General features: G+C 38.7%; 1 protein-coding gene across 1 annotated transcript in view; it reads right to left on the bottom strand.

Moving 5' to 3' along the window:
• LOC124622442 (putative helicase MOV-10) overlaps window positions 1-18,093 on the bottom strand; it is a 447,321-nt gene that overhangs the window by 32,847 nt on the left and 396,381 nt on the right. Inside the window, exons 17-19 of the mRNA XM_047148140.1 lie at window positions 17,288-17,411; window positions 16,869-17,045; window positions 800-1,007 (exon numbers count right to left, since the gene is read on the bottom strand). Coding sequence (XP_047004096.1) covers window positions 800-1,007; window positions 16,869-17,045; window positions 17,288-17,411 — 509 coding nt within the window. The remainder of the gene's footprint in view (window positions 1-799; window positions 1,008-16,868; window positions 17,046-17,287; window positions 17,412-18,093) is intronic.

Here is an 18,093-nt window from a genome sequence, read left to right as displayed (position 1 = left end):
TTGCTTGTGGAAACGAATGTGTGTGTGTTCCTCTTTATTTTTCTGATGAAGGCTCTGGCCAAAAGCTAATGTGTAAGTGTCTTTTAACTGTTCCTGTTTGCAATTTAATGTGTCATCTTTACAGTAAGTAGCAATCTATCTTTCAACACATTGTTGATAAACAGTTGCATATGTCATACAAACTCTTCATAAACTAAATATGTACAAGATCTTAACAACAACATGCAACCGCATCACTATATACTACTTGTGCTAACTAAGTTTAAATTTAACAATGTAAAATTAACAGAAAATCTGTTACATAGCGAAAACTTGCTGCTTGCTCAGTTTTGTTAAGCAGTTGCTGTATGAACCTGTTAATGAAATGCGTGAGTCTTTTACAGTGTACTGTTGATAAACATTGTGTGTTGTACAGCTCTAGTGACCATCATGGCACCATGTACAGTCCAAAACATCATTATACTAATTTGTCACATATCGTATAAACTGATTCATGGACCAATAAAATGCAATATAATACACCTGACATGGAATACCCTCAGTTTTATTTATTTTCAGTCTGATGAACATTACAGAGCTCTTTGCTGACAATAATACTTATACATTTTCAAATTTGCTGAAATATTTCCAAAAGATACTATGCGATAAAATACGCTATCTTCACTCCTTCAAACAATTTATTATCCAAATTAGAGCACATCTTTCTGTGGCTTCTTCCCTATGTAACTACTTCATAAGTCATGTATCATAAAATAAGTTAAACTATCAAAACATAAGTTATACTGCATAATATTCTTACCCAGACTGAGGCCTGCAATATCTAACCCATTGTTCTCATCATCATTAATGGGTTTCTCTTCCTGTGGCTGATATTTACAACCTGTATATGCACCATTTTTACGACAAAATTCAAGAAGACTCTTCCAAGATCGATCATACTGAAGGACATTAGGGTTACCAACAACAATCAGCAACGCTTTTGCACGAGTCACAGCCACATTGAATCTCTGCAATTAAACATTTTCTTGTTAGTGTCGATATTTATATAATTGTAGCCATCTAGGAAAACTATTAGTGATAGTCATAAGATTCACTATGTTACCGATAATTACAAACCACATTTCACTATAAATCTTGAAATTTTGATTTAATTAATTAGCAAATAAACATTGAAACAATACATCTAAATAAAAATAAAAGTAACTTAGAAGTAAGAAGAGATAACATTATTATTCTTCATTTGGCATTTAATTTTGCTCTTGACACTTCTTGTCAGAAAGATTCACATGGAAATGTTAGTATTCCATACGAATAATGTGATCTCAGCAGAATGGGTAGTGTCTTGGACAGCAGTTATTAGATGGAAATAAAAAAACTAAAACTAGTGCAATGGAATGCAGATGCATGAAATCAGGTCATGGTGAAAGAATTAGATTGGGAAATGAGACACTAAAAACAGTCAATGAGTTTTACTATTTTGGTAGTGATGATTACCAAAGTGGAGAGGATATAAAATGCAGACTGTCAGTAGCAAGAAACACATTTCTGAAAATGAGAAATTTGTTAATACAGAATATAAATTTCAATGTTAGGAAGTCTTTTCTCAAAGTATAAATATGGAGTGTAGTGTTGTAGGGAACTGAAATGTGGATAATAAACAGTTCAGACATAAAGAGAACAGAAGCTTTCGAAATATGTTGTTACAGAAGAATACTGATGAGCAGATTGAATAACTAATGAAGAGGTACTAAATCAAACTGGGAGAATAGAAATTTGTAGCACAACTAGACTAAAAGAAGGAATTGCTTGACTGATCACATCATGATACATCAAAGAATTATCAATTTGGTAACAGAAGGAAGATGGGGAAGGGAGGGGTATAAGGACTGTTGGGGAAGACCAAGGCTCAAATACAGTAAGCAGGTTCAAATGGATGTAGGTTGTTGTAGTTGTCGAAAGACGAAGAGACTTGCACAGAGTAGACAACCTTGAAGAGCTGCATCAAACCAATCTCAGGACTGAAGACCACAACAACAACAATATGATATCACAGGCAAGAGAAAAGTTTCAGTTATTATGAGAAGCAGCAGGCACTTAAATTGTCAAATCCAAGAGAAATGAATAAAGATGGAAACAGCAAGCAAATAACAGCATTTGTATACTCTAAGGAAGAAAGGAGAAAAAATGGAGAAGAAAGTGGAAGGGAATTGTGGAGTGGAAGAAGAGATAGTACAAGAAAAGTAGCAACAAGTAACAGAAGAAAGAAGCTAGGGTAAACTACTATACTATTCAGATGAGCAACTAAGCTTCAAGAATAAGTACAAATCTAACTATAAAATTTTCACATCTGTAAGTGCATACTGCACATACAAAATACCAAGTTTCAGCACAGTTCAGATTCCCCATTTAACTGGCAGCCTCTTGTAATTATGAGTGAGATGGTGTTCACATCAAGAGGAAGAAAAAGTGTGCCATTAAGTAATAGTAAGGCTGCCCACCATGAAATACAGAGCCACTCCTTACAATGTGGTATACTGCCCTTTTATATTTTCTTATTTTCTTGTTATATAGAAAGGATATTTAAATTGTTAATACTGTGTGGAAAAAACACTGCCAAAATGTGAGGCTATGACTATTTTCAACTACTGAAAGTTACTGGTATTTAAAAAAAGAAGAGACAGGGACATGTCAGACTGAGGTCAGAATGAACACTAATGCAATATTTTGTTACACTTGCACCAAATATATCTTCAGTTTAGCATTTGTGTGACATATTCAAGCTTTGTTAGAGCAAAAGAAAGCTGCAATGTAATTTTAGGTACGCACTGCAGCCATTATGAATGAGGCACAGACTAAGGCACTGTGAGCTTACCATAAAGATGCTGAATCTCATGAAGTCTAATATTGTGTACTATGAGAAACACAGCAAAATTCAGTTTGAAACATAATTAGTAAGAGAAGGTTAAAAAAAATCATGGACCGACGTAAGGATGAAAAACATTTTATATGTTATGATGGCATATCATGTAATAAAGGAAAATGGATTGGATGGAAGTAGAAAGTGATACCATTCTGTCCCAATTTACAATGAAGACTTGAAGACAATTCCCAAAGAGTAATAGAGAAGGATTCTGATAGAGATCCAGATTAATAAATGGAGCCCTGGAGGGTGGCAAGATGAGAGGATATGTTGGAGAATAAGTTCCCATCTGTTAAGTTCAGGAAAGCTAGTGATGTTGGAAGGATTCAAAAGGTAAGTGGTATAGAACACACACTGTGTAGTCCTAAACCATAGACTGTACACAGACTAGCTCAGTGCCGCAAAAGGGCATCAAGTAGGTGCTAACCCATGCACCACTGGAAAGAGTGGGCAGCGTCACACCTGCACAAAGACAGAGTTCAACACCCCCTGTCAACACTGATTTAACCAGGTGCCCATTGCTAGTCAGCTGCAGTTCGGTCGCAGGCTGCAAGGACATCAGTACTGAGTAATAGAGAGACATTACTTAGCCTGCATTCTGTGAGTAGTAATAGAGCCTACAGTACTTGCATGCAGGAGGCAAAGGAATCAAGAGAGGTTATGCTTCCATTCTTTTTTTGAAATAAAGAGTTCAACTAATCTTCAAGTGTTTAGTACAGATGATTTTGGATTCCTGCCACCGGCCATCACAACTTCTCTCCTTCCTTGTTTCTGTCAGTGTGCTTTCTCCCTCAACACCTGGCACAACACATGCAGTTAAATCAATTCCGGACAGCAGATTTTACAATTAAGAGGGTGGGGAAGCTGGATACTATGTGAACAGTCACTTGGAAGTTAGTATGCAGCACAAAAGGTGCGAGGGAGGAGGGTAGTGGAGCTATGGGGTCCAAACACCAAACTAATGAATTTACATCTACATGATTACTGTGTAATTTATACTTGAGTGTTTGGCACAGAGTTCATAGAAGTACTTTCAGACCCATTCCACTCTCAAAAAGCACGTGGGAAAAATGTACACAAAAATCTCTCTGTGCAGTCTCTGATTTCTCTTATTATGATGTTTGTTTCCACATAAGTAGGTAGGAATCAACAAACAAGATATTTTGACATTCTGCGGAAAAGTTGGTGACTGAAATTTCATGAAAAGATCTCACCACTATGAGCAATGCCTTTGTTGTAATGACTGCCACCACAACTCACCAATCATGACACACTCTTCACTATTTTATGGTAACACAAGACGAGCTCCCCACTTCTGAACTTTTTTGATATCCTCTGTCAGTCTACCCAGTAAGAATACTATACTATGCAGCACTACTCTAAGAGAGGATACACAAGCCTAGTATAGGTAAGCTCTTCAACAGATTTGTTGAGTCTTCTACATGCTTTGCCAATACAACATAGCCTTTGGTTCGCCTTCCCTACAACATGTTCTATGTGATGATAGCTAATTTTGTTGTTCTTTGAGGTATATGGAAGACACAATATGTTCCAAAAACCTACTACAAACTAATGTCAATGATATTCTAACTAACACAAACTAGATATACTGTTTCAGAAAACACAGTGAACATATGATCAAAGACAACAATCAAAGATGTTTATTATCATTTGCAAACTCGTTTGTAATGAATCACTAGCATCCATCAACAGTCAATTGCTGCTGCAGACATATGATAGACCCTTATTAATATTCATGAAAATGAAGTTAGACTGTTTGCGGAAATGTTTGTTCATGTCATATCTCCAAAGCATTGTATAAAAAGTTTGTACTACAGTTAAAGTTTTTAATTTATGTGGTTTTAATATGATTAACACTGTCAAAAGTTTTCTACAAGTTGTATTGTGTGACTGAGGAACATAATGCTATTACATCACATGAATTATAAAATTTCATTTCAGATTTATTAATGGAATAATATTCATCATCCACAGCTACAAACTGACCACTTTTACAAAGACCAGCTTTGCAGCTGTCCTCTGCAGGCAAACAGTCATGAATTTAGCCGTGGAGGTTTTTAAACTTTGCCTACCATGTACTTATGGGTTGTATGCATAGAGCTCTGTAATATGCATTTACCAATTACGACTGCAATAGAGTCAGTATATTCTATGGATGGGCTGTGGCAGTTTACCCCCAAGTTATCTCGTAAGATCTCTTGCTATTGAATAAGCTCAATAACCAGATATGAACATCCCCTCATTCATTCATTCTGTCAGTTTGGCATTGATCTGTATGTAGAAATCCATAAAATGACAAAAGCCATTTAGTAGATGGCATGAGCAGATTCATATTTGTTGCTGCCTTCAGTGGCATGTGTTTTGCCTGTGGTGTTTGATGGCAGTATGAGGTAATAGGTGGGTGCATTAGAATAGTTGCAGAGGTAATAACTTAGGCATAGGGATGGTAGTCTGAGAACATTATTTCATTCAATTTAATATTTATCTCTGGCTTCAAAGACAAAGATTCTGAGAGTACGTAGAGGAGCATAGGGAGTCCAGAATGAGGTTTTCACTCTGCAGCAGAGTGTGCACTGATACGAAACTTCCTGGCAGATTAAAACTGTGTGCGGGACCGAGACTCGAACTCGGGACCTCGTCTCCTAGCTTCCAAACTTTTACAGAAGCTCTCCTGCGAACCTTGCAGAGCTAGCACTCCTGAAAGAAAGTATATTGCGGAGACATGGCATAGCCACAGCCTTGGGGATGTTTCCATAATGAGATTTTCACTCTGCAGCAGAGTGTGGGCTGATATGAAACTTCCTGGCAGATTAAAACTGTGTGCCGGACTGAGACTCGAACTCAGGTCCTTTGCATTTTGTGGGCAAGTGCTCTACCAACTGAGCTACCCAAGCACAACTCACACCCCGTCCTCACAGCTTTACTTCTGCCAGTACCTCACCTCCTACCTTCCAAACTTTTTCAGAAGCTGTGAGGACGGGGCGTGAGTCGTGCTTGGGTAGCTCAGTTGGTAGAGCACTTGCCCGCAAAAGGCAAAGATCCCGAGTTTGAGTCTCGGCCCGGCACACAGTTTTAATCGGCCAGGAAGTTTCATATCAGCGCACACTCCACTGTAGAGTGAAAATCTCATTCTGGAAACATCCCCAAGACTGTGGCTAAGCCATGTCTCCGCAATATCCTTTCTTTCAGGAGTGCTAGTTCTGTAAGTTTCGCAGGAGAGCTTCTGTAAAAGTTTCGAAGGTAGGAGACGAGGTACTGGCAGAAGTAAAGCTGTGGGTACCGAGCGTGAGTCGTGCTTGGGTAGCTCAGTTGGTAGAGCAGTTGCCCGCGAAAGGCAAAGGTCCTGAGTTCGAGTCTCGGTCCGGCACATAGTTTTAATCTGCCAGGAAGTTTCATATTAGCCCACACTCCACTGCAGAGTCAAAATCTCATTCTGGAAACATCCCCAAGGCTGTGGCTAAGCCATGTCTCCACAATATCCTTTCTTTCAGGAGTGCTAGTTCTGCAAGTTTCGCAGGAGAGCTTCTGTAAAAGTTTGGAAGGTAGGAGGCGAAGTACTGGCAGAAGTAAAGCTGTGAGGACGGGGCATGAGTTGTGCTTGGGTAGCTCAGCTGGTAGAGCACTTGCCCGCGAAAAGCAAAGGTCCCGAGTTCGAGTCTCGGTCTGGCACACAGTTTTAATCTGCCAGGAAGTTACAACGAGCATAGGGAGTGTTGGTCAGTGAATGCAATGTATAGATTAAGGAAAAGTTAAATAAGGACAAAGTAATGATCCATTAAGAATGTACGAAGGGACTGATGGAAAGATAGGTTGCAGCTTCATATGAGAACTTTCAGTATGACATCTTTAGGGACAGTTCCAAGAGCTAAGCTTGGCAAATGGAATGAAATCCATCACTAAGCTCATGATCTCCTTCTTCAGAGCTAACATGAAAACATACACTTCCCCCTCCCCATATCAACAGCATCAACCCATCTACTCACGTGGCTGCATTGTCCCACCAGGTCACCAGTGTTGCAGTCTCACTGGGTGAGAGGTTTTATCACATAGAATGGAAGGGAGGAACAGGGAGGAGGTCAGTTTAAAGGAGAGGAGAAGGTAAATGGGTGGGGATGACAGCCAGGGTGCAAAAGGAAACAAAATAAGAATATGGCACAAGTGAACCCACCCTGGTCCAGGCAGGATAGGCTGGGTGCAGCACACAAGGAAAAGAGGAGGAACTGATTTGATGATTGAGGTACAACAGAGGGAGAGGGAGACAACAAGAGAACAGTGGTGATGCAGATAAATAAAATTAGAGTGGGATAGAAAGAGGGTACAGTGGAGACTCGCAGAGATTGGGCTAGAAGGGTGCAGGACCAAGGAGAACTACTCTCACACACATAATTAACAGAAGCTAGTATTGCAGAAGCGAAGTGAGTGTGTGTGTGTGTGTGTGTGTGTGTGTAAGGGGGTGAGGGTTGGAGGGAGAAGATCCAAATGGCATGGAGTTTTTTAGCAGCTACTGGTGCAATAAATGTGTTCAGGGGCATGTTCTGCCATTCAGTAGTAGATTTTGCTCTTGGCCACAGTTTGGCAGTGGTCATTCATTCAGGTGGACAGCTGGTTTGGTGTTCACATCCATATGAAAGACTATATTTACTGTGCAGCTGGTATATGACACTGCTATTTTCACAGGTGGACTAGACAGGACTAGAATAGGATATGTTTTGAGGGTGCATAAAATAAGTCTTACACACATATTTTTCACAAGGATACAACCCATGTGTGAAGGGGTTGAAGATCAGTGTTGCATAAGATGGACAGGGATAGTGCACTGATTTTGTGGTACCCATCCTTATGCCTCAACTAGCCTGAATCATTTGCCACTTCCAAACGATGGCTCAGCAGCAGAGCATGATGCTCAGCAAAAGTTTCTTGACTGTAATGGCTGCTTCTCAGCCCATGCCAACTTGTCCCCCCCCCCCCCCCCCTCCCCAATACAGTTATTCCCAGGCCATTGCTCCCTCTTTAGTTGTCATCAACCCTATCTGTTTTTCTAACCCTCTCTTGTTGACACAGCCCCCATTCCAGAAAAATGTCTCTTTACTTGAAGGAAGGACACTGTCATAAGGGTTAGCAACCATTTTCATCATTTTTTTCATCTGCAAATAGAGTTAAGTTGTAAAGCATGCTCTTGAACAATGTGTTGGACATCCAAGGGCAGGCAGTTTATCTATGTCCATTCACGTTTATGCTGGTCCTCCCTATATAAAGCAACTTTTAGTAAATTTGTGTCAGTTAGTTAACATCTCCACTTTTGTAACTGCCACCACATTCACATCAAACACCTGCAGCCTTAGTAACTTTGGTAAATGTATCTCCTCTAACACCAAACGCCTCAATACTGTTATGGTCGTATGACTTTCAGTTCATATTTCTGCGATGCATACAAGGAACCGTATCGATTTCTGGCATCAGTGTGCCTTTACGCAAAGAAAAATTGTTCGGTTGTCAGAGATGCCAGGCATGGATAGCAGTTTTAAGCATGTGGCGGGTGAGCCTGTGATGACTGGTGGACTGGAAGACAGAGGGCAGAGTAAGCTGTGTAGTGGAAGCTGGACACTTGCTAATTGTGGACTGCAAGCACCGGAAGTGCCACGGCATCGTTTGAGTGATGGATCAGTGACCCAGAGATTGCTTTTTAGTCGGATGGTGGGGTACACACTACATCAGGATTAGTGCCTCACACTTCTACTGATTTCCATGGGTGTTGGCATTCAGTCTGGAATTTAAAATGGGTTATTTTCCTTGGCTGGAACTGTAATTTGTCCATCTATGATTGACTCTGGTCACATACAGGTTCAGTCTGTAAACTGAACTGTTTATGGTTAGCAAGTCTCCAGAGAATTTTTCCTATTTCTTCTGGGACACATCATATTGGATGTTGCACCAAAGATTGAGCTGTGCTTATCATTGACCGTGTGTCACGAAATTGTACCATGGCAATGTTCTGCAAATTTGCTTGTATGTGTGGCTAATCAGATGCCTTTCTGATGTAGACCTTCCAAGGTGGGTAAATCATGTTGACTTGTGTGCCTGATATTCTAGAGAAGTGATGGTAGCTTCAGGGAAGTTTGTGATTGTGGATATATGTTCTAAGGTTCCACTGGCCGAAATTTGCAAGTAAGGGAGTTAATTAATTTCCGTGATTACAAAGCTGTCAATCAATCCCATCAATTGTTCCAAATTACCTAATGTTCAAGAGGCAGGGTGAATGTTGGTTAAGGCTGATAGTGATAATTTGTCATTTACAGAGTTTGTCCTTAGCATGGGACTGTAGTTAAGTGAGCCATGTACTGATGTATCTGACACTGATGAAGAGTGATTTGTGTGTGGCTGCATTAGCACATGTTATGTTTCAGCGCATTTTAATTAAAGTTGGTTACTGGTTCTTCAGTAACTACCATAATGTTGGTATTCTCATAACCGGAGTGGTTGAACAGGTGCTAACTCAATCATTTGTCAGTATCGCTATGGCCAGTTATGTTAATGTGAAAAAATTTCTGAACTTAAGCTTATTTGATTTAGAAAGAATACCTTGCATGATTTTAAATTTTTAAAGTTATTGTTGTTAATGTTTAAAGTAAAAGGAAAATTGGGCAATCTAGAACTTCAGTGATTATTCTAAATTCCTTGGATCATTGTAACTTTTTAGGGGTGTTGGTTCCAATGTTAAAGAGAAGGGAAATTTTGGGTAACTCAGAATTTCAGTAATTACCTTTAAATATTTTGAAATATTTTACATTCTAAAAAATTTGCATGATTTTAGTGTTTTCAGGATTATTATTTTTTTTAAGAAAAAGGAAGTATGAATTTTTTTGTATGCCTGTGTATGCTTGGGTAAATTAAGTAAACCAATAAATGTTTGGCTACTGTGCTCAGCTGTGTACCACACCAGAACCATTGTGTTCTAGCTTGTCTATCTCCAAAGGTTACCTTTCTCTTTTGAATCTTTAAGAGAAGGTATCAATACTTATACAAATAATTTCTCCCAGCATCTCCTTTCTTAAAGCTTTCTGGCTCTCTCCTTCTCACTCCATTGTGGATACACACTCACGCCTTGAATGCTTCAAAAATTGCTATGCCTGGGAAGTAACAATTGCAAGTTGAACATTTAAATGATATTATCCCTCTCTTCTATCATTATCAAACAATCCACAGCTTTGTTCTGTACCCTTCTTGAGCTTAACAATGTTTTTTTCAAAGACTTTGACATTTTCAGGCAACCATACATACCCTAAAGTTCCTATCCCTGCAACCATCCCTACTCCACAACTGGATTCAAGCTCTCACCCATTACCAAATATTACTGCTGGACCATCACTGGAAAAATCTACATCAAAGGAAGGGCCACATGTGAAACTAATCATGCTTCATTTCAGTTGGCATGTGCCCACTTCAAAGCTTTTAAAGAGAAAACCATCACCAAATTTGCATTTATCATGAATGGACATAGACAAACTGTCAGGTATCCAGTTTACGAGGATGATCAATAGCATAACTTATGAAAGCAGAGCACTTGCTACAACACACTTCTCACTCCATCCCTTCTGCTCAGAACCAGTTTCCCCAAAACAGTCTCTCCAACATATCCTCTAACTGGTCATTCACTCAAGTCAGCTGGTTAAGAAAATATAAAGATGACTTAATAATGAATTACATTCACACACACCATATTTTCAGAAACACAGACTATCAAAACCTCTTTTTCCATGATAATTACAAGAGATATCTTTTGGCAGCTCCACAGGTGTTTCACCTTTATCTTCATCAAAAAATCAGCTTGCTACTTGTCAGTGCTGATCAACCTGAGGCTGAGCTCAACTGGATTAATTAGCTCACAATTATAGTGGCGCCTCATGTCAATGTGTTCCATTCAAGCGTGATGCACGCGATTGTGACACTGTGCAAGGTCACCTCTGTTATCACAGAACACACTTACATGTTTTTCACTGTATGACAGTTCGCAGACCACTCCTTGAAGGTATATTACTTATCATGTTACAGTTGACAGGGACATGTATCTGTCTTCTGTCATTGATAGATCACCTCTTTGTTGCAGTTTTGAATTCCAGGAAACTGCTACCTCAGCTAACTTAAAAATGCAGCATATCCTCAATCCAGATCTGAAGTATAATCAGCTTTGCAGAAGACTTCAGTTTTGGTTCTTCTACTTTTTCAAAAAGTTAGTACTATATTTATGGTGTCTTTGATGAATATCATAATTCGTTTATGTCCCACATGTTTTTTTTTATAATTAGAGTTAAATCTACTTACATATCCCACAGTACATGCAATTTACAGCCTTGTGACTTGAGCCAACTATAGGAGCAAACCAACAGCATGCTGATAAGGAATGCAATTTAACACAAGCTCTTCCTCGTTTGCCAGTTTTTCTTTACATTTTTGTAGATCTGGAGGGATGCTTTCTGAAGTATGGTACATGCAGTGGCATATACTGACTGATCATTTTATACCTTTATTTCAAACAACTATGAGGTATAACATTACAAGCACACAGAATAGTGCCAAGAGTATAAAACCAAAGTATTTCTGTAAAAGTTATTACACACTGTCTTTGGGCTGTTGTTTGTTTATCGATCTGTGTCACTACATCAGCCTCCTCCTCTTTATTTAAAATTTGGAGCCCTGTGTGTGTTAGAGAACTGGTGTTTTAGGGTTTGTCCAGCTCTTGTAGTCCTTGGTGCCTCTTCCAGAGGGTGGGTGCGATGGGGGAAGGAAGGGGTTCATGCTGATGACAGTCAACCCAGGTGTGATCACCAGCACTGCACTGGTCTGGGGCAGTTGGTTGTGCAGTAGGATGTACTGGCATAATGTCCTTTGTCACTTCTATCTCCAAGTGTGCCACCATCAATTGTTCCATAGAAACCATTTTGTCTTTCCCATTGTGTTGAAGTTTGAAAGCATGTAGTCCTCACTGTACAACCTTGTATGTCAGTGGTAAACTGGAAAATGAAGTCCACCTGTCTGGTCAGTTGGGGTGAGCCATTGAGTGATCCTTTTTCGAACAGTGCTGTGTTTGGAGTGTGGGGCGTGAAGATGCAGTGGATAGCCAGAATGGCCACAAAAATGGTAGGAAAAATTCAAGCAACAGAAGCAAGTAGGGTGTTCAACATTCTGTGTTGGATTCAATTATGTGATGATAATGCTTACCCTAGATGTCTGTCTCATTTTTTTGTGCTTCCTGAGGCAGTCAAACTCTTCTTCTACCCTATCTGTAATTTGTAAGTGGATCAGAAACATTACATCTTCGACTATTGTATGATTTTGTACAGCAGGATACTTTATTACAGGAATAATTTAGAAAAGGTTTCTCCAGTGTTATCTGTATAGATTATGTCGTGAGAGTGATAAGTAATGGAATCATAAGATGATGGAAGAAAAGGCAATAATTAAAAAAACCAGCTGTAGTATTTGGTAAAAACTATGAGATACTGTGTTTATTCTAGTTTTGTGAAATGTGATGAAAGTAAGCTGGTGTCATGGTTAAAGAATTTGTGCCAAACAAAGAGGTCAGGAAAATAGAAGATGAAAGGTGTCAGCATATGTGGAGGAGAAGATGCAGATTATCTGAAAACTATAATTAACATTTAAAGGAATCAGCTCATGTGTAAAATTAGTATAATTTGGTGCATCAGCAGAAGCAATATGTAGGAAAAGCCATCTCGAATACTAGGTCTTAATATTAATTGTGATATAATAGAAGTGTTTGTGTTCAGTGCAATCAGTATATGGAGATAACTATCTACCTATAGAAGTGTGTCATGGTACAGCCTCTTCTAACATTAAGGGAATAAAGCTTTAAATGCAGTTGCCTGGAGTAATGAGTGTGGAAAGAATAAGCAAGATTTGTATGTAAATCACCCTTGAGGCTAGAATCTCAAGAAATTTGATGGAATACAGTGAAATAATACTTTTCCTAAGTGATAATTTTTTATCTGATCAGTAATGAGAGTTAAGTTTGCCTTAGCATAAGGAACTGTTACTGTGGACTGTTTGTCAGTAGAATCAATTTTGCATTGGATAAGCAGGGCACATGTTTACTTATTAGATAATGAAGCAATAATGAAATAATAAAACAATGAATAATGTTAGTAGTATAGTATAACTGTTACAACATTCGTCATCCATATCATATGTGTCACGGCCAGTATATCTGCCAGCTGTCTTGCTTCTTCAGTTCTGGTCATAAGCTGTTTGATGTAATCAACTTAACATCATGAGGCTGAAATCAAATCAAAGTCTCCATTTTTATTTCAGCCCCTCCATCAGAGACAAGGGAAAATAGTGTGAAACTTGTAGAGACTTCATTTGATTAGCGGTATGCAAATTTTACGATAGGAAATCTAACAATATCTTGTTAACATGTTCCATGATTAATTTGTCTCTGAGTGGTAGACAGCTATCATCCAGTGTATTAAGATGCACTTTGAAATTACTTCTGACATGAGTCTTGAATGAAATACTTCCCCTTTATGGGAGATCCTTACATGTAGTGATCCAAGTTTCAAAATCATCTTCTACTAGAAACCTGGTGATTTCTGGTCTTTATCAGTCAGTACTACTTTGGTGACAGCATAGCAGGTGAGATAGTCAGTGCACATAACAAACCACTACCCACTCATTCCCATCTGTTGACTTGAGAAAACTGACCAAAACGTTAATTCTAGTCCAGTGTAATGGAGCTAATGCAGGAGATGTTGGTACCAGATGTCATGGAGGTAATTCAGACATGTACTTTCATCACTAGGTTTCCCTACAGTGGCTTACATATTGTCTAACACACCGGCAGAGACCAGACCAACGACACCTACTTCTGATTCTAACAGCATTCTCTGCAGATGCCAAATGACCTAGTGTTGGAGTGCCATGAAAAATACTTCAGAATGGCCAGATCTAAATGAGCTGAGATGATGAGCAATCACTTGTGTTCCATTAGATTGAAAGTAACTTTCGCCTAGTGTACTATCTGCTAAGCTGAATTCTTTCTTCTCTAAGTCTTCCACAGTCTTCATTAAAACTGGATCTTCTGTTTGTTAAGCTGCAATGTTTGTCCGTGCTGCAGTAACTGGTATGTGCTGTTCCTACAGAGGATTCAAAAAGAGGCAGTCACCATCCATGAGTTAGTGCTTTTTTGAGTACTACTGTGACAGAATATACCTGAAACTTCAATGCCCATCCTGGGATCATCCAAATGTATTCTTTAGGTTGTCAGGCAGCATAAAGAATGATGGTCAGATGCAACTATCAATGGTCTGCCACATAAATATTGCTGGAACTTCCTAATTTTGCAAGGTTTTCTTTCTCATCCACAGAGAGAGTCTTCTCAGAGTCAGAGGGTTCTCTGTAACCATAAGCAATTACTCTTTTAGTGCCTTCCTGGATTTGCACTGATTCCACAGTCACTAGCATCAGTGTGGAAGTCTCTGTTTTGGCATTGTTGTTAACAAATGTCTGGTGAAAACACTGCCTTCTTAAGGACACACAAACCTCATTTTTGATCATCATCCCAAGAAAATTTGGCATCTCCCTGATGTAATTCTTATAGTGGCCATGCCTCTCAACTGAAATCCTTTATTTAGTGTCTGTAGAGACAGCACAGAATTCCATAACTAATATACCAAAGGTCTGAAAAATTTGTTAGGGCTCTTACTTTTTATGGACCAAATTTAAATCCATTTCTGTTAACTAGGTGCCCCAAAATGTTTATTTCTTGTTTGGCAATGCCATACTTCCTCAAATTCAGGTTCAAGGAATGTTGCACCAGAGACATTGCTATTGGTTGGTCTCCTCAGGCAGTAATTATCGATTGAATGTTACATTGCAATGCACTTCCCTGGGAAGTGGTAAGAAGTCCACTGCAGTAGACAACATTCCCTTAGATTTATAAAGATCCTTGGGAGAGTGAGCCAGGACAAAACTATTCAGTTTGGTATGCAAGATACATAAGACAGGGAAAATGCCATCAGAATTCAAGAATAATGTAATAACTTCAAGCTAGGTGCTGACAGATGTGAATATTACTGAAATATAAATTTAATAAGTCATATTTGCAAAATACTGACTTAAAATATTTACAGCAGAATGAAAAACTGGTAGAAGCTGACCTCAGAGAAGATCAGTTTGGTTCTGAAGGTAGCAGGGATAAAACAAAGGAAGCAAAATGTTATTTACAAGTTGTAGAGGAACCAGACTACAGTTCTAAGAGTTTAATGACTTGAAAGGGAAGCCATAGTTGAGAAGGGAGTGAAAAAGGTTTGTAGCCTATCCACAATATTATTCAATCTTTACACTGAGCAACCAAGGAGAAATTTAGAATGGGAATTAAAGTTCTGAGAGAAGAAATAAAAGTTTTGTGATTTGCTGATGACACTGCAATACTGTCATAGATGGCTAAGGACTTGGAAGAGCAGTTGAACACAATGGACTGTGTCTTGAAAAGAGGTTTTAAGATGACCGTCAACAAAAGTAAAAGAAAGGTAATGGAACGCAGCTGGAGTAAATCAGATGATGTAGAGAGAATTAGATAGAATAGTATACACTAAAATTAGTAAATTAGTTTAGCAATTTAGGCAATAAAATACCTGATAAAGGCTGAAGTAGAGAGGATACAAAATGCAGACTGGCAATAGCAAGAAAAAACTTTTCTAAAAAGAAGATGAATTTGTTAACATCTAATATCAACTTAAGTGTTAGTATGTCTTTTCTGAAGGTATCCGCCTGGAGTGTAACCTTGTACAGATGTTAAACATGAATGTCAAGCATTTCAGACATGAGGAGAATAGAAGCTTCTGAAACATGGTGCTAAAGGAGGTTGCTGAAATATTAGGTGGGTAGATCTATTAAGTATGAGGAGGTACTAAATCCAATCATCGAAAAAAATGAATTTGTTACACAATTTGATGGATAAAGGGATCTGTTGATAGGATGCATCCAGAGGTATCAAGGAATAGTCAATTTGGTAATGGTATGAAGTGTGTGGGGTAAAAACTGTAAAAAGAGACCAAGGAATGGAGGAATTGACACAGTAGTCAGGTTCAGATGGATGTAGACTGCGGCAGTTATTAAGAGATGAGAAGGGCTGCACTTAACAGACTAGCATGGAAATCTGCATCAAATGAGTCTTCAGACTGAAGACAATAACACCAACAGACTACAGCTGTCATGGTGCCTTTAATTTTTATTATAGGCCACATGTAAGCCCCAATGCATGTCACCTACAGGATAATACTGCCCCCAAGGGTTACGTCTGTTGTGCGGTGCACGATTCAAGCAGAGGTTCACCTACAGGACTTGCATCTGCACATCTTGATGATCTTATGCCTACTGCAATCGTAATTGATCATCTCACTGGTTCAACATGAGATCTGCTGCAGAGCCCCACACTCAACAGTGTGGACTGCAACACTAGTGCCTGCAGCAGCACAGTACTCTGTTGTCAGATCTGCCACATATTGCTATCCTACTTTACAGGGTGGGCAAGCGTCTGACCTCCATGTTCAACACCTCACTGCCTCCTTATGGTTTCGCCATCCTTCACCCACTTCCCATTGATTTTCATAACACAGCAGACAGTCAAAAAGGTTTGCTGTTCCTGAGATGCTTTCTCCTACGTGATAGGCCATAACAATCTGCCTTTCATCAAAGTTGCTTATGTCAGTGGATTTCTCCATTTGTGGCCTGTATCATTGCTAGAATGATTCCCCATTTGCCTCTGCTCTGCTTATATACTTTCCTTTCCATTTCGTGTGCACACAAGATCACTAGATGGGATTCAATATTGCCTTGGGCAGTGGTCATGATATTTTAGTTTATAAGTGAATGGCTGCTACTAAATGCCAATAAAATAAAATTAATAACAAACCTTTGGATTTTTCAGGAACCCAAGATGATGCTTATAGTCATCATCTAGCAGCTCTACACTAGAGCGTACTGTAGATATGATAATAATAAGCCTCTCCTGTCCTTGAAATTCTTCAACTGATCCAACAGTTGTCCTTTGCCAATTCTTCTTTCGCAGCAACTCCCGAAATTTGTGTACCTGTAGCACACATAGTTAATACAACATATAATCCATAAAATGAATTTCTTATGTATACATGCAAAGATTGTACCTATTCCAGAGCTTTTTTGTAAGAATAAACATGGGACTAAGTTTTATAGAAGTGAACCTTTGTTAAAAGGGTAAAATTTTAGCAGAAGTAATAATAATAACATGTGTTTCAAGATAGTATAAAAATGACACTCATTGCATAGCTGAATAACAAACAACTATAAGTTTACCTGTAGCCTATATGGTGTTATAATCCCTATATCTCTTTCCTGAACTTCGTAGCCACTCAGGCGTTCTTCAAACAGAGCTTCCACATATTTCATAACGACATTAATCTCTTGCCGATTAAAATAACTGAAAAGTGAAAAATGGTATAAGCAACATATATACTGTGTGCCAAACTGATGCAGTACAAACATGATTAATCCAAACACTTAAATTTCAAATAATATGAAAATTAATTCAAAAAAAAGAAAGAAAAAATTACATTTTGGAAATAGGCTCCACATCAAATTGGGAATTCCTCAACAATAAGTAAAGAATAATTCGTAAATCAGTGTCTTCACTGTACAATCATCTTCTACTCTCCAGCAGTTGTGAGAAGTGAGGCACTTAAGAACTACATTGGCCAAACTATCTTTAATATTAGATGTGACAAAAGTATCTTTGATATCTCACACTTCATATATAAATGAAAAACCCACCAATGAACTATTTTTTGTGATCCTCTACGCAGATCACACACGCCTTGAGCCTGAACTCAAGAGAATGTCACCAGCATTATCTCCACCAAGGTGATACTGTAATCAGGGTAAGTTAGCTACAGTCTGTTTAAAATTATTTGATTGTTGCCACTTCACATGTTGGAGGTGTCTCCCTCTAATCAGAGTGCTCAATGGCACAACCGAATTGTTTGCCACTGCCAAACTGCCAAAACAAGCGGTCTTCCAGTTTCTTATCTGGCTTTTTTTCTTGTTGTGTTTGGATCACAAATCCTGGGTCCGGCCTTTAATTTTGCATTTCATTACACATCATG

The sequence above is a fragment of the Schistocerca americana genome, chromosome 7 (assembly GCF_021461395.2).
Source record: "Schistocerca americana isolate TAMUIC-IGC-003095 chromosome 7, iqSchAmer2.1, whole genome shotgun sequence".
NCBI lineage: Eukaryota > Metazoa > Arthropoda > Insecta > Orthoptera > Acrididae > Schistocerca > Schistocerca americana.
Note: the sequence above shows the minus strand (reverse complement) of the source record. Positions and strands in the feature narration are given on the sequence as shown.